At 33.9% G+C, this 26,360-nt stretch overlaps 1 protein-coding gene and 1 pseudogene across 1 annotated transcript in view; both read right to left on the minus strand.

Annotated features, from left to right (window-relative positions):
* LOC140920375 (uncharacterized) overlaps nt 1-16,051 on the minus strand; it is a 24,312-nt gene extending 8,261 nt beyond the window's left edge. Inside the window, 7 exon segments of the mRNA XM_073368643.1 lie at nt 1,053-1,643; nt 1,772-2,662; nt 2,765-3,890; nt 5,515-5,771; nt 9,083-9,190; nt 9,289-9,362; nt 15,760-16,051. Of these exon segments, the coding sequence (XP_073224744.1) occupies nt 1,053-1,643; nt 1,772-2,662; nt 2,765-3,890; nt 5,515-5,771; nt 9,083-9,190; nt 9,289-9,362; nt 15,760-16,051 (3,339 nt within the window).
* Nucleotides 16,052-16,187: 136 nt separating this feature from the next.
* On the minus strand, nt 16,188-22,089 carry LOC101501584 (uncharacterized; annotated as a pseudogene).
* Nucleotides 22,090-26,360: the final 4,271 nt, after the last annotated feature.

A 26,360-nucleotide genomic window follows, 5' to 3' on the forward strand; every position in this document is an offset into this window, starting at 1 on the left:
GAGTATGTATCAACTTGTCTAACTTGTCAGAAAGCGAAGGTGGAACATCAGCGACCTGCTGGGATGTTGCAACCTTTAGATATACCTGAATGGAAGTGGGACAGCATTTCCATGGATTTTATAACTGGATTGCCTAAAACAAGGAGAAAGAATGATTCTATATGGGTGATAGTGGATCGACTGACTAAATCCGCTCACTTTTTGCCAGTAAAGACCACCTATAAGGTAGATCAGCTAACAGAGATCTACATTGCTGAAATTGTGAGGTTACACGGGGTATCATCGAGTATTGTATCAAACCGTGATCCGAAGTTCACATCACAATTTTGGGTAGCGTTGCACGAAGCGTTGGGAACAAAACTACGATTGAGCTCAGCTTACCATCCACAAACGGACGGACAGACTGAAAGGACGAATCAGTCCCTGGAAGATCTGTTGAGAGCATGTGTATTAGATGATAAGGGAAGTTGGGATGAAAGGACGAATCAGTACCACCCTAATTTTGTGCATCTAAAATTTAAATGTTATGTGTTAACTTTTAATTTCGGTTGGTGACCCTTTACAACTATTGTGGAAATCTGCGCTTTGCCCTCAGATGAGAGCCAGGACGATCCTACCGGTTCGTACCCTACGGATGGGAATGTAGATGGGAATGCTTGACTGGAGCTATGTAAGAGGATCTCACGGGGCGCGTGGAGATCACTCAGGGTGTATAGTTTTTTGGTAGAATGATCAGATTAGGTTGATGTATAGGGACTAGACGTTTTTCTTTTTGGGTTGCAGTTATTTTAATTTGGAAAACTGTACCTATACTATTATTATCTGTTTGACATCTTCTTATGATGGGGTCTATGTACCACTTTTTGAAGTGTAAATACTTTGGATTTGTATTTCAAAAACTACTCCGCTGCTTGTAAATTCTGTTGACTTATTTGTCGTTGTGTTACGACTTAAATATTTATCCAAAGGTATTTTACTTAATTATTCTTTGTTTCATGAGTTTGTTTTTGAAAAAAAAAAGTACACCCTCGCTTGGAAAATCGGGGTGTTACATATTTCGTCGCCCAAAATGCTCGATGCTCCAGTTCGAGCGACAAATGGCAGGCTTTACCATACACGATTTGATACGGCAACATACCAAGGGAGGTTTTTAAAGCTGTTCGGTAGGCCCAAAGTGCATCATCAAGTTTCGTTGACCAATCTTTTTGTGAGGCATTCATTGTTTTTTCAAGAATTTGCTTGAGCTGCCTGTTGGATACTTCAACTTGCCCACTGGTTTGTGGGTGATATGGGGTTGTCACCCTATGACGCACGTTATATTTCCTCAGAAGGTATTCCATTTTTCGGTTTAGAAAGTGAGTGCCCTCGTCACTAATCAAAGCTTGAGGTACGCCAAAACGGGCAAAGATGTTCTTCTTGAGAAATGTGATGACCTGTTTTAAATCATTAGTTTGAGTAGCAACTCCTTCAACCCATTTGGAGACATAATCTACCGCCACCAAAATATAGACTTTTTTATATGAGGACGAGAATAGACCCATGAAGTCAATACCCCACACGTCGAACACTTCTACTTCCAATATAGGATTTTGCGGCATCTCATCCTGTTTTGAAATATTATCGGTGTGATGGCATCGATCACACTTCTTCACGTAGTTGAATACATCTTTGAACAATGAAGGCCAAAATAATCCCGATTAGAGAACTCTTGCTGCAATCCGATCACCACTGAAATGACCCCCATAATCAGAGTCGTGGCAGTGCCAAATACCTTTTCTTGCTCCTCCTCAGGCACACACCTTCGCAACAAACCATCCACTCCTCTTTTGTACAGGAAGGGTTTATCCCATACATAGAATTTGGCATCATGGATGAACTTCTTTCGTTGTTGGTACGTGAAATCAGATGGAATTGTCTCACCTACCTTAAAATTAGCAAAGTTAGCGAACCAAGGTGCCATGACCATAGCGAAGATGTGCTCATCGGAAAACTGGTCTCGAATTGGTCTAATGTCCTCATCCTCCTCGACATTATCCAATCGAGATAGGTGGTCTTCTACAATATTCTCTGATCCCTTCTTATCTCGGATCTCAATGTCGAATTCTTGTAGTAATAGAATCCATCTAAGTAATCTTGGTTTCGATTCCTGCTTAGTAAACAAATACCTCAAGGCAGCATGATCAGTGTAAACAATAACTTTCGATCCTAATAAATAAGATCGAAATTTATCAAAAGCATAAACTACAGCTAATAATTCTTTTTCAGTTGTGGCATAATCGTGTTGGGCCTGATTTAAAACATGGCTAGCATAGTAAATTACATGCAACATTTTATCTTTTCTTTGCCCCAGGACTGCCCCAATAGCATTGTCACTTGCATCACACATGATTTCAAAAGGTAGTGACCAGTCAGGTGTAGTGATAATTGGCACAATTATCAACTTATTTTTCAAATTGTTAAAAGCATGCAAACAGTCCTCATTAAATTTGAAGGGTGTGTCATTCACAAGTAGATTTGTGAGTGGTTTTGCAATTTTTGAAAAATATTTTATAAATCTTCTATAAAATCCAACATGGCCTAAAAAGCTTCTAATGCCTTTTTCATTGGTAGGAGGGGGAAGTTTTTCAATAACTTCAACTTTGGCCTTGTCTACCTCAATCCCCTTGTGGGAGATCCGGTGACCTAATACAATTCCCTCTTGTGCCATAAAATGACATTTTCCCCAATTTAGGACCAAGTTGAATTTTTCACACCTTTCTAATACAAGAGACAAATTACTCAAACAATTATCAAAAGATGAACCAAAGACAGAAAAGTCATCCATAAATACTTCGATATGTTTTTCAATCATATCGGAGAATATGGACATCATGCACCTTTGAAATGTGGCAGGTGCATTGCACAGCCCAAACGACATTCACCGATATGCAAACACCCCATACGGACATGTGAATGCAGTTCTCTCTTGATCCTCGGGTGCCACAACTATCTGATTGTATCCCGAATAGCCATCTAGGAAGCAGTAATATTCATGTCCGGCTAGCCGCTCCAGCATCTGATCAATGAAAGAGAGTGGGAAATGATTCTTCCTCGTAGCGCTATTCAACCTTCTATAGTCAATACACACTCTCCATTCTGTAACCGTTTGTGTAGGAATTAGCTCATTCTTTTCATTTGTGATGACGGTTGTTCCACCCTTTTTTGGTACAACTTGGACGGGACTCACCCAAGGGATGTCTGAAATGGGGTAAATGAGACCGGCTTCTAGGAGCTTTACCATTTCTTTCCTAATCACTTCTTTCATTGTCAGGTTCAATCTCCTTTGGGGTTGTACTACCAGTTTGTGATTGTCCTCCATTAAGATTTTGTGCATACAAAAAGTCGGACTTATTCCCTTGAAGTCCTCAATGGACCAACCGATGGCCCCCTTATGCTTCCGTAGAATTCTCAACAACTTTTCTTCTTGCAATTCACTTAAGCTTGCACTAATTATGGCTGGATTCTTATCTTCTTCCTCTAGGAATACATATTTCAAATGAAGAGGCAACTGTTTAAGTTCAATCAGTGGTGTCTTTTTCTCTGAGGGCTTAACTTCATTCCCTTTCAACTCCTCCCATCTTGTAGGAAAACGGGGGGAGTAGGATGGCGATGCCTCCAACATTGCCAAAACCTCTTTCATCTTTGGATCTTCACTTTCTTTGACAACATCTTGGGGTAGGCATAACACTCTTTCTAACGGCAAACTGGGTGTTTGATGCTCTATTTCTTCATTGACTATCTCATCTAAGATTTCGATTCGATTGCACCCTTCTCTTTCTTTTGAGTGTTCCATGGCTTTCAGAATGTTAAAAGTGACAGTTTCCTCATTTACTCTAGTACCGCGAAATCCACTGGAAAAATAAACTTGTCCACTTTAACCAACACATCTTCCACCACTCCATATGGGTGTTTCATTGAGCGATCCGCAAATTGTAGCATAAGTTGTGTGTCTTTGACTTTTCCAATGCCCAATTTTTTGTATATGGAAAGGGGCATAAGACTCACACTAGCCCCAAGATCACACAACGCCTTCCCAAAAGTTCTATTTCTAATAGCGCACGGGATTGAGAAGCTTCCAAGATCCTTGAGCTTCAGCGGCAATTTTCTCTGTAGTATAGCACTACATTCTTCCATAAGCATCACTGTTTCGCCGCCGATTTTTCTTTTCTTCGATAGAGTCTCCTTCATGAACTTGGCGTATGTTGGCATCTGTTCTAGTGCCTCTGCAAAAGGAATGTTAATCTGTAATTTTTTAAAAACATCAAGGAACTTACCGAATTGTTTTTCTGTTTCTTTCTTTTTTAACCTTTGAGGAAACAGAAGTCGAATTTCTGGTTTTGGCAATGGTTCCCTTTTTTGTACCACAGGTTCTTCCTCCTTTTCAAGAGTGGTGTGCTTCTCCACTAAGGTCGGTGTGATTGTTTCCTCTGAGTGGGTTGAGCTTGAAGTACTTACACTTGGTTTTGCTTTAGGCGATACCTGTTCACTTCCCTTGCCACTCCTTGTTGTCAAGGCATTGACATTATTTCGCAGATTTGGAACCATGTCACTAGGCAAATTTCCAATCGTTCTTTGTGCCATTTGTTGAGCAAGTTGACCCAATTGAGTTTCCAGATTCTTTATGGATGCAGAGTGATTTTTCTGGATGGCTCTTGACTCTTCAATGAAAGAGTTTGTGGTTTTCACTAATTTCTCCATGGCACTCTCCCAAGCAGCCTTTCTAGGTGGAAATTGGTTCGTTTGAGCTCCTTGTTCAGTGGTTCCCTTTTTTGTACCACATGTTCTTCCTCCTTTTCAAGAGTGGTGTGCTCTTCCACTAAGGTCGGTGTGACTGTTTCTTCTGAGTGGGTCGAGCTTGAAGTGCTTACACTTTGTTTGACTTTAAGTGGTACTTGTTCACTTACCTTGCCACTCCTTGTTGTCACGGCATTGACATAATTTCGTGGATTCGTAACTGTGTCACTAGGCAAATGTCCAGTCGTTCTTTGTGCCATTTGTTGAGCAAGTTGACCCATTTGAGTTTCCAGATTCTTTATGGATGCAGAGTGATTTTTCTGGATGGCTCTTGACTCTTCAATGAAAGAATTTGTAGTTGTCACTAATTTCTCCATAGCACTCTCCCAAGCAGCCTTTCTAGGTGGAAATTGGTTCGTTTGAGCTCCTTGTTTACCCTGAGAACCACCTTGCTGATCTCTCCAGGAAAAATTTGGATGATTTCTCCAACCAGGATTGTACATATTAGAGTAGGGATTGTTCTGCCTCCCGTTATTACTAACAAGATTCACTTGTTCTAGTTATTCTAACTCATTGTCATCCAGTGTCTCACAGGCTCCAGTTTTATGTGCTCCTCCACAAAGGCTACAACTAGTCTGCTTTAGTAATTTGACAGGGGCTACCGAGGGTTGTATATTTAGAGCTGCTATTCCTTTCTTTATCTCAGTGGCAATAACATCTTCTATCTGTTTTGAGAATAACCTGCTTTCAAACTTGTTGACTGTAACCGGTTGGTTATGGATGGGTAATCGAGCATAATTTCTATTCCGATTCCCATACTCGTCGAGAGTACGTTCTGATAGTGGTGGATCGGTCATCTCAGTAACTATGATGGAATCACCCAAAACCTCTTCTTCCACATCTAAATGTCTTTCCCTTTGTTTTCTTTCTCGAGCCGCCTTTCGATGTGCCTTCGCTGTTTTTTCGATTTCTAGATCAAAGATAAGTTCAGCAGAGGACTAGCCTCGCATACAAGGTTAGACAGATTGTGAGTAATGAACAGTTTAAACTAAACAAAGATAAATAATTAAGTAAAAACAAAACAGTTTTAAAACAGAAATTTTTTTTTTTGAAATAAAATAAAAGAAGAAATTTTATTGCAGAGCAAAAAATTTAAATTCAATAGTGATATGGCAATCCCCGGCAACGGCGCCAAAAACTGATAGCGTTTCAGCAAATGTACTGAATCGTTGCAAGTAATAATAAAACGGTAGTACCGAGTGTCGAACTCAAGGATTGCATTTTACTATTGAATTATATTTAATTATTGAAATTGAACAAAAAGTTCCCAAGTTAATTGAAATAATATTTAAAATGCACAACAATAGTAAAATTGATCCTTTATAAATTGAGAAAAATGTCAGGGATGAGTTTGACTTCGAATCCAACCTTGGTGTCTAATTTGATCCTAGTTATTGAATTCCTTTATTGAATTATTACCGAATTCTCTTTATTATTCTTGCCCTAATGTCTTAGTGACAGAACCTTTAATTCCAAAGTAACCCCTAATTCCTTAGTAGATTTAAGATTAGAATTAAGCATTACCGTATAGAAATTCTCTTGTAAATTATTGCTTTGCAACTAATTTAATTGGTTTCATGACCTGCACCTATGTCTAGACTACAAATTCATGAATTTCTCATCTCAAGCATTCGTAAAGTCCACTTCCGTTTCAAAATACAAATCGTAGAACATTTTAATGTTGATCAAGCAATAAAAAGCATTAAGCACAGAGATGAGAAAAACAATTCAATAAACTCATTCATATAACTAGAAATCAAATCAGAAAAATAAGGGTTTCATCTGGTTACACTCATCCCTAACAAACAGGGTTTAGTTACTCATGACAGAGATACAAAAGATAAGGATTAAAGAAGAATTACAAGAATGATTCATGGATGATTCTTGATAAAACTGCTTCAATGGCGTTAGAAACGGCCGTCTTTGAGTTTCTATGCTAGGGCACAAGTCTCCCAAGTTCCCAAGAGTCAAAAAGATCCCTAAAACAGTAAAAATCTGCGTTTTTATGGTTGCTGGTGCGCGTCGCACGCTCCAGGCGCGGAAAACGCGCTCCAGGCGTGTTTGGGCAGTAGCAGATGTTGGAAAAAGCGCTTCAGGCGCGCTCCAAGCGCTCAACATCTGTTGTCCTGCGTATATTGCATTTTTCTCCTCTTTCAATTCTGAATTTGGTTCCGGTGTCTTCATGAAAGTTGTAGCTATGGATCGTAGCTTTCATTTGCACTTGGTGTGACTCCAATTGGACATCTACAACTCCAGATATGGTTGAAATACGCTACATATGTCATGTTGATTTCTCACCAAAATTCAGCAATGCACTAAAACAAAACGCAATGTAAAATTACGAAAAATTCCTACTTAATCAACGAAATAAAAACACAAAACATTTTATCAACTCAAAGAACAAAAATCAACAAAATATATCAAATAAATCCTTAATTTAACTGATGATTGAGGATAAATAAGACTGAAACTGTGGGAAAATATGCATATGATGAAGAGTCAACACAACCCCAAACTTAATCTATTGTTTGTCCCCAAGCAACAATTAATTTCAGATTTGGTCCAGTTAAATGCACACCTAAATTCAATTTCTCAAATTAAATCAAACTCAAGTTTCAAAGTTCTTGCTACTGCAAAACATTCATCATGCTCTATGGTTGTTTTCAAAAAAAACAAAAAGACAACAAGATTTGTACACATTAGCATTCATTCATCAAATTCAATTCTCTCTTCACACAATCTCACAAAAATGTCTCTCAAGTGTTTAGAAAGGGTTATGAATTTATCGCTCAAATCCTAGAACATGCATCACGCTACCATAGGCTTGAAAAATATCTAGTTAGCAATCACAATGCAGTAAACACAAGTCTTATTAAACATGAATGGAATGAAAATGCAATTATTGATTTTTTATTTTATTTTTACATTTGGATGTTGGGGAATCATAAGTCTTACGAACACAAATTATTAGTGAAGAAGAAATATGGGAATCGGTAAAAAAAAAATAACAAATCCTTCATTGATGAGAAAAAAGTACATTGCATTTAAATTAAAAACTACATCGATTATGGTATTTCAATCATCTCTTTCAATAGGACAACCAATCCTCTCCTCTAATTCTTCTACTAAATGTTTGCAATATTCACCGAACTTGTAGACTTTGATTGGAGGGTTTAGTGGATGCATTACTGCATCAATCTCTTTTAGGTGTTTTGAAATTTTTATGATTACCTGATTAACTATTATTGCCAAATTTGAAAAGCAATCTTTCCAATACCTGCCTTTATCTTCCAACTCTTTATAAAATCTCTTGATTCTTCAATTGTCCAAGCAACATCATGAAATGCTCCTCCCAATATATGGTTTCATCCTTTAAGTCATTATAGATCTTTTCTTGATAATCAATGTAATTCTTCAACTCACTAGAAGTTTACATTTCCATTCTTAGAGCATCTTGGTGTTTTGAGAGTAATTCTTCAATTTTTTCCTTCTGTTGCCTCTCATTCCTTACTTGACTCTCGTATTTAGCTACCATTTCTTTCAGTTGTTTCTTTAAATCTTCAAACCCATTTTTTATGTTCTTCTCAGAGCTTGCTGATTTTGTCCACATCTGTTTCCACATATAGGCCTCTTCAATAGCTGCATTCTTTTCTTGCTTTCGCACATCTAACTCTTCATTTGCGCCTTTCAAACAATCTTGTATGTCAAGTTTATTTTCTTTTTCAATTTTCAACCTCTTGTTGCTTCTCTCGATAAACGGACTCTTACATGTGTTTTTTGATCGTAAGTTCTCATTCTCTTGGGATACTTTTTCTAACTTCGCTTGTAGCTCTTTTTTCTCCACTTCAGATTTTAACAATGATTCTTTTAGCTCTTCTATTTCTTCATTTGTAACAAGGATAGGTTCAGACATTTCCTTATCATTTGAGGTTGTATTGTGGAAAGACAGCTTGATTTCTTGGACTCTTTTCTTTACCCATTGTTGATATGGTTCTTGTGTGTTGCAACTTCTACATCCGAGTACTTTTCCTTTTCTAATGATCAATTCCTAAGCTCGACTTATCCTTCTCAACATTGGTGGGTCTACTATACCCGTATTGTACAAAACAAAAGCTTCCAATGACTTATCATTTGGTTTATCCAACAAGGGGTAGCCAAGTTGTCTTAGAGCTACAATTGGATTGTAATTAATACATGCTTTCATTCCCATGAGAGGTACATTTGGAAAATATCCGCATTGGCATATTACCTCTTCCACCCCTTGTTCTCTATAGTACCATGAAATTGTATCCCCTGTAAGACTAGCTATACTCTGAGCCCATTCACGATTACTCTTAACCAGAACATGATACCCTTTCTTGAACATGTGTGACACAAACCGAGTATACTGCACTGGAACACAACACAAAATTGTTCCCCCTTCTTCTTGTGTCGCATATGCAGAGAGTAGTATACATCAGGAAGAACCACAGGAACTGGATTTTGTTCATCTTTGTTAACAGCTAAGAAGACATTGATGGCATCAAAATCTAAAAAATTATCAAGGTTTGGGAATAAAATAATACCATAGATAATGAGAGCCAAAACATCTATAAAAGTACTCCATTCTTTTTTAACGGCTAAATCTTGGCACTTTTGCTCTAGATATTTCCTTGAAAACCCATGAATAACCACTTCCACAATTGCGCCCAAACTCGGTGGTTGCCCAGTATATCGATAAGGATTTCCTTTCTCTAAGGGGTAACCCAATATTCGTTCAAATTCCTCTAATGTCGGAGCCAACTGAAAGTCTTGAAAGGTGAAACATCTTAAGAGAGGACCATAATACTAAGCCAATGCCGTGAGAGCTCCTGTTTGCACATTCACTGCCAAGAGATTTAGGATCTTCCCTTATTTGTGAAAGAAACTCTCTCGTTGCATAGTTTTCATTTGATTGTTGATGTCTCTTAAACTTTTCAAATCTGGTTGCTTGAAATTTAAAAGTAAATTTTTTCTTTTTTCCGATCCCATTGTCCACTTAAATAACACGTGACTAAGGTTTGTATGATTCCCCAAAAATCTTGAAAATTTATGCAAAATGCTATTATGTTTCATTTTTTCCTTAGAAAGAGAAAAAAATGTCATGAGATATGAATGAAACTATTATATATAAAGTCTTGAATGTATGAGATATTTTTGTGGTTTGTATGGATATTCTTACAATGAAATGATCCATTGGCTTATGTAGTGAAACTCTCACAAGGGAGGCTCTATGGTTCTAAACACGGTTCCTAGAGCCGATAATCCTATTTTAGAATATTGTCAACAACAATAGGTAAACTATTTGGAGTGACAATAACCTCAACAGGATCAAACTCTAGGTGAGATCTTCATGCTAACCAAACAAGATGTATTGTTGGTGTTATGACCTCTATCCGTAGGAAGTTGTATACAATATTATTAACAAGATTATCTAATTCCTTCCTAAGTGATGAACTTAATATCAAAACCAACTTGTTTAATATTAATTCCAATTTTAAACAGTAATAGATTCAAATAGTTTATTCAAAATTAAGATTCAAGAACACATGCATTATCAAGATAAGGAGTATAGGGATAGAGAAGTGTGCACCATAGATTTTTATACTGGTTCAACTATCAATTAGATAGTCTACATCCAGTCCTGGAATCACTTACCGATTCCAGCCTTTACTATTATTGATTTGAGAATGTTTACAGAATTTTCAGCACTTCACTGCCTATACATCTAACTCAACATCAATCTTCAACAACAACCAATCTATCCTTAAGAACTAATCGCCAAGCTCTAGCAAGATCAGATTGAGATCTCCTTTAGATGATCACACATTCTAAAAGATGACCACCAGTTTCACAATACTGGATTTCCACACAGTTTCTTTTACAAAGATGATTCTTTAAAAAAAAAAGACTAAAAACACTCGATTCAATCACAATGAATTCTCACACTAAGTATTTGCCAATAATGTTTGTGAGTTATAACAGTTTTTCTCAAAGTGTATTTTTTGAAAAGTCAATGAGATTCTTTTTTGTTCTTTCTAAGTATATTTGTTGTCTTTAAAATTGTGATTGATTCAGTTTATATAGTTTCAGAAAAACTCAGACAAATCAATTTCCCAATCGATTTTATTAATGTGTATTACCAGCTCAGTCGATTTCCCAATCGATTTCGCGTTTCTTGTTTTTCTTTAAATTCTTGAAACAGATGAACTAATCGATTTGCTAATCGATGTTTTTAATGCATATATCAGAAATTGATACTTAGTTCATATCATAGTCGATTGAGTAATCGGTTATAATTGTTTTGTTCAAAATATGAGATCAAGCAATCGATTACTCAGTCGATTCATTTTCACTAACATAATCGATTTGGCAATGGGCTAATTTCTCCCTGTTACTCAGACACTCAACAAAGTCGATTTGCCAATCGACTGATTTCTTCATGTAACTTAAACATTTAATCAAATCGATTTGTCAATCGACTGATTTTCTCTTGTAACTCAAATATTTAATTTCAATCGATTTGCCAATCGATTATGCAGTATATTTCTGATAAATGATGAACTGATTCATTTATGCAATCGATTACCTAATCGATTTCTTTTACTCATAGAGCACAGGTCTGATACAACCTATTTAAGTAATCGATTTGCGAATCGATTAACTCAGTGAAGCCTTTGTTTTGTGAATCAGAAAATCGATTAACCAATTGATTAGTAGAAAACTTGTAACTTAAGAAAAGTATATCAATCGATTGTCCAATCGATTTCCTTTAATCATAGAATACAGGTCTGACACAAACCTTTAAGTAATCGATTTGCTAATCGATTGACTTAGTGAAAACTTGGTTCTATGACTCAGAAAATTGATTGCCCAGTTGATTTACCATTTGATTTATTAACATACTTATTTTATGATTTCAGTTTTAATTGGCAAATATTAGATGTGTGAAATCATAATGATGAATCTAACTAATAAACACTATGAACCATAGACACATTTACACATAATCTTCAAGCTTTGTATGATCCAATCATTCTTTGCTTGATTGCTTGAGATCCAAGTTTTGTCCAAGTGTAGTGTTTGATTCTTTCCTGAAATGTATCTCAACTCAAACTATTAGATTAATCAGAGAATGCATATGTTTGGGAGTTACATCAAAATCACAGAGGCATATATCTTACATGTACATCTAGAAGGCTACCGCTACGCAATCTCTAAACTAAGCTTAAGTTTTGTTCAAACCCGGGTATAAGGTTCCACTCATAAGTGTTTGTCTTAGTAAAAGTGTAGGTGTTGAATAAGCATAACTCAATAACTCCATAATACTAACAAAACATATATGCATATACAAAATAAATAAATAAATAAAATAAAATAAAGATCTACTAGCTTAAAAGAATATTATAATGTTAGCTAATACTTATTAAGAAATAATAAACACATAAAGAAAATAAAAATGAAAAACAAACAAATGCAGAAAAAGTTAAAAAATTATGCCAAATTAATTTGCATAGGCTTGACTCTCTAAGAATCTCACCAGTGGAGTCGCCAGCTGTCGCGGCCTAAAATTTCGAGTTTTCTTCGAATTCAATGGAGTCGCCACCAAAATTTATTTTTAAAATAGGAAACATATTGGGAAACCCTTAAAAAATAGAAAAAAAAAATAAAAAATGTTATTTGATACTAGATTTTGAGTTCGGGAGTCGATTGTGCGTAGGGAAGGTATTAGCATCCTACGACATCCGTTAAAATACGGTTACCTATAATTAATTGTGCAAAATTATATCAACTTAAACATATTTATTTCTCTTTATTATTAAATATGAATATAAATTATTTTTTATAAATGTGATTTTTTGAGATAAAAGCGTGTTAAAAAAGAGTGAAAAAACAAGTTTTTATTATTGTGCTTGACAAAAGCATGATCGTGCTCCTAAGTATCTCCCGGTGCCATGGAGAAATCAAAGTTATGTAGTTATTGGTAGAAAATGTGGACGTGTAGATTGTTTTTAAATAAATTGTATTTTGTTGTTTTTAAAAAGTTAATTTTGACGAACATCAAAAAAAAGCTTGTTTGATTTGAATAATTATTTTAAAATATGAGTTTTAAGACGATCAAATTGTACAATTTGTGTCTCAAAACTCAAGGAGTAAAAAGATGTCACATCTAATTTAATCTATTTAAGAATAGTCTAATTATTTATTTTTTAAAAAAATGAGTTTTAAAACTTTCAATTTGTACAACTTGTGTTATAACTGCTCAACAATTAAAAAGATATAACATCTAATTAATTATCTTGAAATAATTTTATATAATTATTAATTTATTAAAAAATAAACTGCGTTTTAGAATTGTCATGATATAACAATTATGTTCACATGTAACTTAAAAAAAAAACAATATTGTGTATGATTTTATTTTTTTGGCAGTATCATTTTTATAAAAATAATATTATATAAAAAAAAGTTAATAAACTATCAAAGTTTCAAAAAAAAAACGAATGCCTAACCTAAAATAAAAGAAAATGTTAGTTGTTTATTAAAGTAAAGTTAAATAAAAAGTATAAGAAAACAGCTTGCAAAATGACAATATTAACGCAACACAACTTTCAAAATAACTCAGATTGCACACTTAAGCTGAATGGAAAAGAGAAAAAGAACTTAAGGCAGCCTTGTTACTGGCACGTACGCATGTACGCGTAAAGAAAGAAGGCCTAGTTTCTAGCTAAAAGGAAAATTTAACATCCTGCTATCTACAACCATCTTTACCATACAATGCATCATTTAAACAAAATATCTCTCAAATTTTAAACAAATGATAAGTATAATTTGAACATGAGATCAGATTTCAAGAAATACAAGGTATCATAGAAATCAAATATACAAGAAACCATAAAAATATGTTAAAGTGATAGAGACCGAACCAAAGTGAGATGCAGAACGGTGTGGAACAGAAGGCAGCGGTGGTGTAAAAGCTCAGGATGGATGGTATTCGGCGGTTAACGTTGATTGAAACTACGGTTATGTCTGTTACTTTTTCTATTTTTTCCTCTTCTTTTCTCTCAAATGAATTTCTATCCTTTTTTTTTTCTTTGTATGATTTTTCTGTCTCAATTTATAGATAAAATAGTGAATGTTTCCGTTTATTAGATAAATTCGAGCTCTAGATCGTGTACTTTTTTGCGGCAAATTTTAACTGGATTTTACATTGTTTTAGTAACAAATCTTAAAGAAAGAATTTTTTCTACCTTGCACAAATGTTAAAAGAAATTTCTATTGGTCGTAGCATGCTTATAAAAGGGATGTTGATGAAAGATAAAGAAAATAAAAGAATGCATAGTGAGAGTGAAACAATATACCAACAAAATGAAGATGTGTGTTGGTTTTTGGCAGGAAGTTGTGTTGTGTCTGCGAAGAAGGAGGAAGCCTAAGTTGAGGAAGAAGGTTTGTCGGTTGTGTTGACAGGATTGATGTGTTGGTTGTTGGCAAAGAAAGACAGACTGTAATGTATTTGTGTGTTGTCAGAACAAAGAAAGAAAGAAAAAAAAAAAAAACTAGAGTTGTGTTGTTGCAATTCAAATTTCTTATTTTTTGTTTTATATTATTTTAAATTTGGTATATATTTAAATTTGAATTGTAAAATACTAAATTTGTAAATTTCTGATAATAACTGCAAAATATTTATTACATATATTATTATTATTATTATTATTATTCAAATAATTTTTAATTATTCGGATAAAATTGAGGTACTACAATTACCATAGTCAATAATTACCAAACTAATATATTAGTTGTATTTAAAGTTATTAACCTGACAACAAAATAATTTATGATGTGGTTGTGGTTGTGAGAGTTAAAATTTCATGAAGATTTATTAGTGATAATATTGTGGTTGCTATGGAGTACGCCAAATAATATTGATTTGTAGAAAACAATTTTTGAAGACAATGGACATGCAAGTTACAATGAAAACATCGTAATAATAGAATTTGAATGCTATTGATTAAGGTATATAATAATAAATCATAGTTTACTCAAATATGTTTTACATGTAAAGAAATCTACAGTAGAAATGTCATCCATACAATATCAATCGTTGTAGGTTGGATATTGATGTTAAATTAGTAACGTATCATCAATAACTTTTGTAATGTCGAAAGACAACATCATTATTTGTATTTTTCCACATTAAGGGTCATAATCTACACCAAAACCCTGTAACATACTCTACATATTGATTAATATGATCTTATGATGTAATTTCAATTGTATTTTGATTGTTTGATAAGATAATGGAATGTGAGAAATAGAGTTATTAACATACTTTAACTTTTAATGGTTGTACTACATTCACTATAGTATATTCTTTCTATAACATGTCCAATGTTAGTTGGCGATCCATCTCAGCAAAATAATAATGATTGAAAATTGTCTTTCTATTGCAAAAATCGAAAGAAAAAAAAATCCAAATTGCTAATTGTATTCTTTACTATAAAACTAAGCACATTTGTTAAATTAGATCTATGTATATTATGGTAAAGTATTAATGTGGCATGTCCATGATGGAATACTCAATAGATTAGTCTAAAGTACAATATTGAATTACAAAATAATTGAGCAACACCTTTTAACTAATTGAAAAGTTGATTAAGTGAGTGATGATATAAATTTATAAGTTATATTGATCAGTTAGATGCTTTCAATGTCTATATTTGCATCTTTTTTTTAAGTCTGCATATGGAATAATTACAGAAAGTAATATACTTACAAATCAAAGAGATTGGAAAACCTCTTTGTATACAACATTGTTTGTTGTATATGATGATTGCTTATATTTGTCATGTATTAAAATCTTCAACCCATTGTTGCTTTTAACTCTTGAAATAGCTACATATAACCGACCATGACTAAAGACTGGCTTTGGCATGTATATCCCAACATAGTCCAATGATTGTCCTTGTGATTTGTTGATTGTCATACCATAGGAAACAACTATGGGAAATTGTCTCCTAATTAGCTTGAAAGGCCAAGGTGATTGAGAATGTGACATAGACATTCGTAAGATATATATCAAGTTCCCAATATTTTTTCCTGAAATTATCTTTGCTTCGAGCACATGATTTGCAAGTCTTGTAACAATAAGTCTTGTTCCATTACACAAACCTTCAGATTGATCAAGATTTCGCAAAAGCATGATTGGAGTTCCAACTTTTAGTTTTATTTTGTGTTTATAAGTTATATTGATCAGTTAGATGCTTTCAATGTCTATATTTGCATCTTTTTTTTAAGTCTGCATATGGAATAATTACAGAAAGTAATATACTTACAAATCAAAGAGATTGGAAAACCTCTTTGTATACAACATTGTTTGTTGTATATGATGATTGCTTATATTTGTCATGTATTAAAATCTTCAACCCATTGTTGCTTTTAACTCTTGAAATAGCTACATATAACCGACCATGACTAAAGACTGGCTTTGGCATGTATATCCCAACATAGTCCAATGATTGTCCTTGTGATTTGTTGATTGTCATACCATAGGAAACAACTATGGAAAATTGTCTCCTAATTAGCTTGAAAGACCAAGGTGATTGAGAAGGTGACATAGACATTCGTGGGATATATATCAAGTTCCCAATATTTTTTCCTGAAATTATCTTTGCTTCGAGCACATGATTTGCAAGTCTTGTAACAATAAGTCTTGTTCCATTACACAAACCTTCAGATTGATCAAGATTTCGCAAAAGCATGATTGGAGTTCCAACTTTTAGTTTTATTTTGTGATTTGGAAGGCCTCAAGTAGTTAATGTGCTCAAAAATTCAGTTGTAACCATATCAAAAGATTCATTTCCTTGACTTTCAGAACGATCAACATAATCTGAACTTAAATACTCATTTTCTTCTCCTATAATTAGTGCAATAAAGCAATGATATACACATAATTCAATAACTATAGTTATGTAAATAAATGTTTAATAATAATAATAATAATAATAATAATAATAATAATAATAATAATAATAACAATAATAATAATATCTGGTATTAAGCTCATCACATATTCATTTTTTGAATCAACAATCTCTATTGTTGATGCCAACATTGCTCTACATTGCAAAAAATCTTCATTCTTGTAATTTTGGATTAAATTTGGATATGTGCTCTGAACAATTGCTTGAAGTGGATCATTGAAGTTAGTGATTGTCAACTCTGGTGGTATTTGGATCTCTACATGACCATCATTAGGCTCTGAAAGCTTCTCATCTCTTAATTTTAAGATCCATTCTGAAAATTGTTTAAGTTCATCCATATTTTCTCTTTGCATTGCTGGCAATAAACACATGTTTTTCGTGAGTCTTAACACTTGACAATGATCCTAAATATAGGAAGAGTTAATTGTTGCATTAACAATATCTGATCGGCTTCCTCTTGGGATAATCGGTAAAATTTGCCTAAAATCTCCACCAAAGACTACAACCTTGCCTCCAAAGATAATATTTTTTAACTTAGTTTCACTCATGATATCTTTCAATGTTTTATCAAGTGCCTCAAAATAAAACTTATGAGTCATAGGCGCTTCATCCCATATGATTAATTGGGTTGCCTTCAGTAATTCTGCATGATCACTACATTTATCTATATTACATGTAGACGTCTCTAGTGTAGGAATAGGAATTTTAAACTTTGAATGTGTTGTTCTCCCACTTGATAGCAATAGTGATGCTATTCCACTTGAGGCCACTATAAACACAATTTGCTTTTGTGAACGTATTTTTGAAGCCAACGTTCGCCACATAAATGTTTCCATGTGCCACCATAGCCGTAAAGAAAAAATACTCCCCTCTTTTGCTCCTCCACAACTTTAATGATTTTAAGGAAGATCACAATTTGCTCATCAATTTTTAACCAATATAATAAAAATTAAGAATATTGAATAAAAATCATATTCAAATTTTTTTGAAAACAATTGTGAACTAACCTGTAAGCGTTGTGTACAAAGTTTGAAACTCTTGAAATTGTTCTGCTACATTGTAGTTACGTTCTTCATAAATGAGTCAATTCCTCAATTGTGTGATCACATATCCTTTTGGATATGACATTGACTTATATTCCTTTAAGCTCTTTATGTTATCTTGCAAATGTTTCTCAATTTGCACGAGAGTTAAATTTTGAATCTCCTCATCATTTAGTGATGAGGACATAGAATGCATAACCAAGGAAGAAAGCCTAGAGGATATTCAAGGTCTTGGAACCCCAATGACGAGAGCAAGGTCAAAGAAGGCGAAGGAGGTTCTGAATAACTTGATAACCACTTTATTTGAAGCAAGTACAACTCATGGAGAATGGATGCCCAAGATAGTCAATTGCTTAACCCAAATTGAAGAAGTTAAGGAATGAAGGCGGCATTTATGTGTTATCAAATTTTAATATTAGTTTTAGTTAAAGTAATAGACTAAAATAATAAGAAATTTGGGTGTAACTGTAAAAATTTCAATTGGGCCAAATTTAGAGAACTTTTTAGGAGTTGCCATTATAAAAGGCAAACCCTTATTTTTCTTAAGGAGATTTTGGAATATTGTTTTTGTGAGGCTTTGCTCCCTAGAGTTCTTGAAAGAGTTCACCTTGAACTTATCAAGGTTGTTAACCCTTGTGGCGTTCTTCTTGGTTTATCAATCCTTAGATTGTGGCACCATTTTGTTCTTGGTTTCTTTGCTAAATAATAATATTGAGTTTCCTTTACATCAAACCCTAATACTCCAATTCTTCCAATTTTCGTGATCAGTAACCTGCATTCATATCGCGAGTTCTATATACTGGTTTTCAGTGATTCAAAAGCCTAACTTGCGTTTCGGAACGTCATCTTTCACCTCGTTTTGGAATCGGATGAATCGGAGTTTCGTAGCGTCGTTTATCGCAGTCTCCAGTTATACGCGATTTTCACTCAAATTTGTAAGTTTCCGACCTAGAACGATCCTTAAAGTAAACCATGACTATTAGGATCATATCATTTAGCATCAAATTTAATAACATAGAAAATTTTAATTCTATTATAGATGGAGTAATAGAATGTGATCTATTTTATTTTGATATCAATAAAGCTAATTAAATTTGATATGACGATGCATATATATTTTTTGTTTGGAATGATTTGGGAATAGTAAATTATTTTGTAAGGTAACATATAAAAACAAATGAATGAATTCAATAAAAAAAACCATTTAGTTTGTGCAGCAAATCAAATATGTTTCTAGTATGATAACTTTAAGATATTATTCCTAATATAATTTAATATCAGCAAACAACAATTAACCACTATTGTAGTCTGAGTAATATTATCGTAATAAAATATAGTAATTGGATAATTATTTATATACCTTTGTTGTTTGAGATCCTTCTTTGCTCATATAAAATGTCATCTGCTAACCAATGCCAACTCTTATTCCACACATGAGTTGGTCAATTCACAGTACTTGCCAAGAGCATGATGACAAAAAGTTTCTGCAAGAAATATCCAGATCCCCATTTATGTGCCTCTTTGATAGCTTCAATGTATTCTTTATCATCTCCAAGCAACCCCATTGCAAAACATACATCTTGAAAGCTATCATAAATAAAATTAGAAAATGTCTTTATTTCTTCATAACTTTGTGGGCCTTTGACATGAGCGAGCATCATTCTCAAATAATATAACTCTCTTGTACATGGTGGAACCCATATAAGTCTTCCAACCGTATACCCTTTAGACCATGGTTTCCAACATCTTTTACTTTTAACATATACAAACTTGGACACAAATTTGCTATATGTTAATTCTCTAGCTCGAGGATATACCTTATTTGCTTCCATCCATGAGGTGTACATGGATTCTATAACTGATGGTTTTTGCAAAACATTATTAATATTTTCATCATCATGATAATAGTTCACCTTGTAAGTAGAAATACAATCTTTCAATTCCATGTATTGGGAAAGCTAAGATTCTCCAACACGCTTCACGGGATGACATATATCTACAATCAAGATATTGTTTAATCTCATCCTCCGGGCGATGACTCATTTGACACTATCGTTGCAGTTATTCTATCACAACCTTTGTTGATGTACTTAAATAAGTACTTGATTGATGTACTTTGATTACACCATTCCATGTTGATGTGAGCTTGATACTTACGAAGCAAACCTTGGTTGTATGGGACAACAAACCGATTATCTAGATGGATGCCATTCTTCTCAATTGTTCGTGTATTATGACTTCTTCTATACACTGGAAATCCATCTTGATCAACAATTATTCTATCTTGGTACTTTTTGAGAAATAACTTTGTACATTTTCTATCTTTTATGCACAATGCTTTTTGGTTTGATAAACCACATGGCCCATGTATCATGTGTGATTTGACCAAATTGTACAATTCTGGATCACCGACATGGTACAGAATTTCAACTGAAATTATTTTGTCAATATCATCTAGTGTTGGGTATTTTGTTGATGGATGAAGGAATATCAAGACATGGGCATGTGGAAAACCTCGCTTTTGAAATTTCAATGGTGTTCATATCTACAAAGGTAAATTTTCCATTTATCACATGATGAGCATATAAGTTTACAACATATAAACTATTTATAAATATTAAGAAGAATACTTACATGCAAGTATTTTGCCAAGAACTTGTTTCTTTGTCAAATCTGCTAGTAGTTCGTCAAACTTCATTTTAAATATCCTTGCAATTATGTTTGAACGATCAGTAGCTTTTAAATGATTTGATGCCAACAATGTTGGACTTCTAACCAATTAGGATTACATGTAAATGTAATAAAAAGGTCAAGAAATCCAACATAGCTACAAATAGCCATACCGTAAAAAGAATAAGTTATCCATGTAACGACGACTACCGACATATGTTGCTGGTAACACAACTCTGTTACCCCTATTTGAACCTTGAACTTGGTTGTTTCCCTGTTTATCATTCAAACTGTGATATTTTTCAACTCGCAATTTTGATTGGTTGTTTCTCAACCACTTGAGGTTTTGTCCCTCCATCATTGTGAATCCATCAACCAAGAATTGTTGGAGTAATCTTCTTGATCTCATTATTGTTTGTGCTTCATGATCTATGTCATAATTCTATATGCAAGCCATTCTCGTATTGTAAGTCAATTCCACTTAGCACTCTTGGTTCCTACTATCTCTCTATGAGCAATTATTGGTCTATAACCATCTTCACCATAAGGGAATAGCAAATGATATTGATATGCTAAATAACTTGGATGAAACTCGTCAATCTTTTTTAGTTTACCACTTTGTGTCTCCATTATAATATCTCTTTTTGAACTTGTATCCACATCACCAACTATTAGTGCATCCACTTCAGACACAATTGGTTGGTAATACAATCTTCCATCAAATGATCTTTTAGAAATCAAGCGTAGTTTCAAATCATGCACTTGATTATCTTGCAATCGTACTCTTGCCGTTTTAAATGATTGAGCATGTATGTTGTATTGGTAAAGCATGTTACTAAGCTCTTGAACTGTATGTTGATCAATATTGTTGTTTCTATGTATTCATAATTTATAATATGAAATTGTTAATGCTTACTAAGATAGTATTAAAAAATGTGATAGGACACATGCAATTATTTTTAAGACATATGATTTAAAAATCCCTAATATATTGATATTTTAGATTTAAAAAATTATAAATTAGCATGAAATTTATTTCTCTCTCTCTCTCTCTCTCTATATATATATATATATATATTAATGAATGTCTGATAACTATATAAAATTGTATACTCAATTTTGTGTTTATTTATTGCTATAGAAGCTTACTGAACATAATACAATTGATAAAATGTATATTAAAAATGCTAACATAATACTTATAGATGATAAGTTTACCTGAATCCTTGATTCTGTTTTGGATCTCTTTTTTAGTATCATAAATATATAGTTGTGCAAACTTGGGTGTTTGTCTAGGTCGTGGTAACAAACTGCATATTATGTGACATGTTTTTCCTTGTATTCTCATATTTGGTAGTCCTCATCCAATATTAAACCTATTGTCCAACTTTGCTCCCAGAGAGGTGAATGCAAACATCATATTATACATCCTAATATGTTGGAAGTTTTTACTTAGGGGAATCATGCGTGAAAAATAGTTTTTGAAGAAGTGGTGGTGGTGTCTTTAGTAGGGGAAGTTGCACTTTTCCATTGGCACAACACATGGAAAATTTTGGATTTGCAGAATGAGAACTTTTGTTCATTCATTCTCGGTATCACATGTTTTCTACAGAATAATTGCATTTAATCATAGCATTGCCAAGATCAAACTATACTGAAATAAATCAACATCAAGTAATTTAATATTAACAACTTTCTAACATATTAAATATTAAACATTAAATTATAACCTTAAAATGCATAAATAAACATTGTCTATTGACAAATTCTTCAAACGTGTTATTTTTTAGGAAAACTTCATCTTCATCAGTATTACTATTCGCGACATCATTGCATTCATGCTCAGACATGTATTCATGTTCATCAACTGCATCTATTAAGGGAGTCATTTTAGTTTGTTCATTTGCATTTAGTTTGTACATGATTTTCAAAAGATAAATAACATATTTGGCTAATACGGTTTGTACCTTCACTATCATCGAATTCAGGATGCGAGACATGTAAGTCATCGTCGCTATTGTCATTTTCATATGTTTGTGTGTTTATTGGGAGCACTTTTGGTAATGCTTTTGATGTTGAACATGAACCTGAATCATCATTTTGAAATTTTCTGAAAAGATTAGCCCCCAAATCATGTAGCCCAAACAGTTGTTTTCCCTTTGTCCGATGGCAAAAATTTGAATGTGGTTGACTTTGTATAACATTCCCCCTTGTCTTTATGTTTGAGGTGCAACTCTGATTAAAAGAAGATATTGAACTTCTGTTGTTAACATCCAATGTAATTTTAGACAAAAGAGTTCTTTGATGATGATGTATAACATTTAATTCAGAATTAGGATTTCACATAGTAGAGAGACAATCAAGTTTCATCCTTTTTGCTCTTCTTTTGTCCAACATAGTTTTCCTTTTATGTCTTGCTTTTGTAGCTCTCATTTTTCTAATAATAGTGTAATCATCCATATTATCTTTTATGACTTCCTGCATGATGTAGATATAAAATTAAAAAAAGTTAGACTAATATACAACATGATTATAAACATTATAGTAGTAATAAAAAATAAATAAATAAATTTATCCCTTTATTCTATATTTCATTCGATTGGGTAAAAAAATTATTGTTTCATGTTAAATTTTATTTTTCATGATGGAGGTTAATTTTCTTTTCTCATGTTAAATCTAAAATTTTATTTATATCATGATAAACAATATTATATGTTTTAATCTTACCAAAAACTACATTGACACAGTGCTAAAACAATTTAGGAACAATAAATATTTGATATTGTTTAACCAAAAACTTTATCAATATTTAACAAAACACATAATTGTCATCAAACTGTACATTTTTAAACCATATTGATTTTGGGAACTGTACTGAATTGCCATTATTGATTGATATTAATTGTTAAAAGTAAATAAAATATGGCTTGATTTTCTACAAAATAAACGAACCAGTTTGGTTCATAAAATAAAATAAAATATAATATATTATTTAAAAAGTATTAAAGTTTGAGTTATTTTATAGTCTAATTGTGTAACTTATGTTGTACTATGCAACAAAACCGAAAAAATACTATTATTTAAGATATTAATCAATTTGCTCTTTAGTCATATATAATTTTTTAAATATAAAGATATAATGATAATCACTGAGTTTATATTTTTTCAAACGACAACATATCAACATTTTCCATATTACTGTTTCTAAAGACATTAATCAATTAAACATTCATCCTATAATAATAAAATTGAACCAAAATGTGTACTTGTGTTTAGTGTTTACAACAATACATGATTTGAGAATATATATCCCATGATTCATACTTCATGACACCAAAACATAATTAGATTGTAGGATTACAACATATAATAATAATTTTTAATATAATTGATGTTATCATCTACTGTCTAGCATATAATTTCATTGTAGTTCCTATTCACATTTGATATTCTTAAGTGGTTTTGATGATGATAGTTGGGCACTTGCAATTGCATCGTTACCCCCATATCTTTTTGGTCATCAGTTGAGGCATTTTAGTCGGTGTAGCTCAGTGAACATTTTCAATATTGTTTTCACCGGTCTTTGATAATGATTGCTACATATTTCATACAGTTTGTAGAAATTAATTAGATTATTGTCATAAAGATTTATGAAATCAGAATGTATTTATCAAATTGATGCACTTATAGAGAGTCATGTAGATATACTTACAATGTCAAATAGTATTTCTTGACTAAGAAGTTCACGACTCGGTTCTCCTTTAGATGTGTTCTAAAAATAGACTTCTATTAATTTAAGTTGTGCAATTTTTAATATATATAATTTATTACAATTATAAGATACAATAAGGCAATGTGTGATTTGAATACCTCTTCAATTTGAATAACTCTACTTGATGATGGTTCTTATAGGAAACCATGCCGCCCAGAAGGAATGACGCTCCGAGAGCCAACGCTAGGAATGACCAAATGGCGGAGGCTATGAACAACATGGCTGCTTCTGTCGCTGCACAGACCGCTGCCAAGACTCAACGGGATCTTGAAAAGAGGGGAAGAGAGATCCGTGCTGCAGAATCAAGAGGGTTGGAAGACTTCCGTCGTTACAATCCTCCTAAGTTCAAGGGGGATGAGGGTTCAGAGAAGGCGGATCAATGGATCCAAGAAGTGGAGAAAATCTTTGATATGATTAACTGCCAGGCTGGAGTGAAGGTCAGCTATGCCACGTATATGTTGCTAGGGGATGCTGAATACTGGTGGAGGAGTGCAAGGTTGTTGATGGGAGCAGCCCACGAGGAGGTGAACTGGGAATCGTTCAAAAGAAAGTTTTTAGACAAATACTTTCCGATGAGTACCAGGACTAAGTTGGGTGACGACTTTCTGAAACTTCACCAGGGGAGCCTGACTGTGGGCGAGTATGCTGCTAAATTTGAATCACTATCGAGGCATTTCAGGTTCTTCCGTGAAGAAATTGATGAACCGTTCATGTGTCATCGTTTCCAAGACGGATTGAAGTATGAGATTCAAGATTCCGTCTTACCTTTGGGAATTCAACGTTTCCAAGCGCTGGTAGAGAAATGTAGAGAAGTGGAAGATATGAAGAACAAGAGGGCTAGCCGAGTTGGGAATTTTAATTCGGGAGGCCCTAGTCGGGCGAATTATCAGAATAGGGGAAAACAAGTGGCTAAACCTTATAATCGCCCCCAGAATAACAACGGTGGACCGAGTCGCCCAGGGAACCAGAATTTCGGAAGGCAAATGGGGCAAGTGCTTCGATGTTTCCGATGTGGGAAAGAAGGACACTATGCTAGTGCTTGTACCACTAACATCCCCATCTGTCACAATTGTCAGAAGTCGGGGCACATGGCAAGGGAGTGCACGGCTCCAAAGGTGGAACCAGTGGTGAATGTAGCTAGGGCTACCCGTCCTACTGCTAGAGGACGCATTTATTGTGTGAATGCTGAAGAGGGAAATCCATCTGGTAATCTGATTCAGCGTGATTGTGAGATTGCAGGTAACACTCTAACTGCACTCTTTGATTCGGGGGCAACCCATTCCTTCATTGCTATGGACTGTGTGAATCGCTTGAAGTTATCTGTGTCTGCTTTACCTTTTGATTTGGTTGTTTCCACACCTGCTAAGACCTTAACCGTAAATTCAGCATGTTTACATTGTCGAATGACTATTCAGAATAGGGATTTCTTGGTTAATCTAATTTGTTTACCGCTACAATCACTCGAGGTCATCCTCGGTATGGATTGGATGTCTTATCACTATGTGATCTTGGATTGTGCTCGGAAATTGGTTCTTTTCCCCGAACCAGGAGTTGTTAAGTATTTAGCTGCTAACAAACTCCGAGTGTCGCTAAGTGAAGGGACTCATGAGTTTTTGTCTCTAGCAAATGTAGAGGCAAAGATAAATGTGGAAATAGAAGATGTGATACTTGTCAACGAGTATCGGGATGTATTTCCAACGGAAATTCCAGGATTGCCACCGGTAAGAGAAGTGGAATTCTTCATTGATTTGCACCCAGGAACGGGACCCATTTCAATGGCACCTTATCGAATGTCGCCATTGGAATTAAATGAGCTCAAAGGCCAAATTGAAGACTTGTTGGAGAAGAAATTCATCAGACCAAGTGTATCACCATGGGGTGCTCCAGTTTTGCTAGTTAAGAAGAAGGACGGAAGCTCGCGCCTATGTGTGGATTATAGACAGCTCAACAAGGCAACTATCAAGAATCGTTATCCTTTGCCACGAATCGATGATTTGATGGATCAATTGAGAGGGGCCGCGATATTTTCGAAGATTGACTTGA

Source organism: Cicer arietinum, chromosome 5 (genome assembly GCF_000331145.2).
Source record: "Cicer arietinum cultivar CDC Frontier isolate Library 1 chromosome 5, Cicar.CDCFrontier_v2.0, whole genome shotgun sequence".
Taxonomy (NCBI): domain Eukaryota; kingdom Viridiplantae; phylum Streptophyta; class Magnoliopsida; order Fabales; family Fabaceae; genus Cicer; species Cicer arietinum.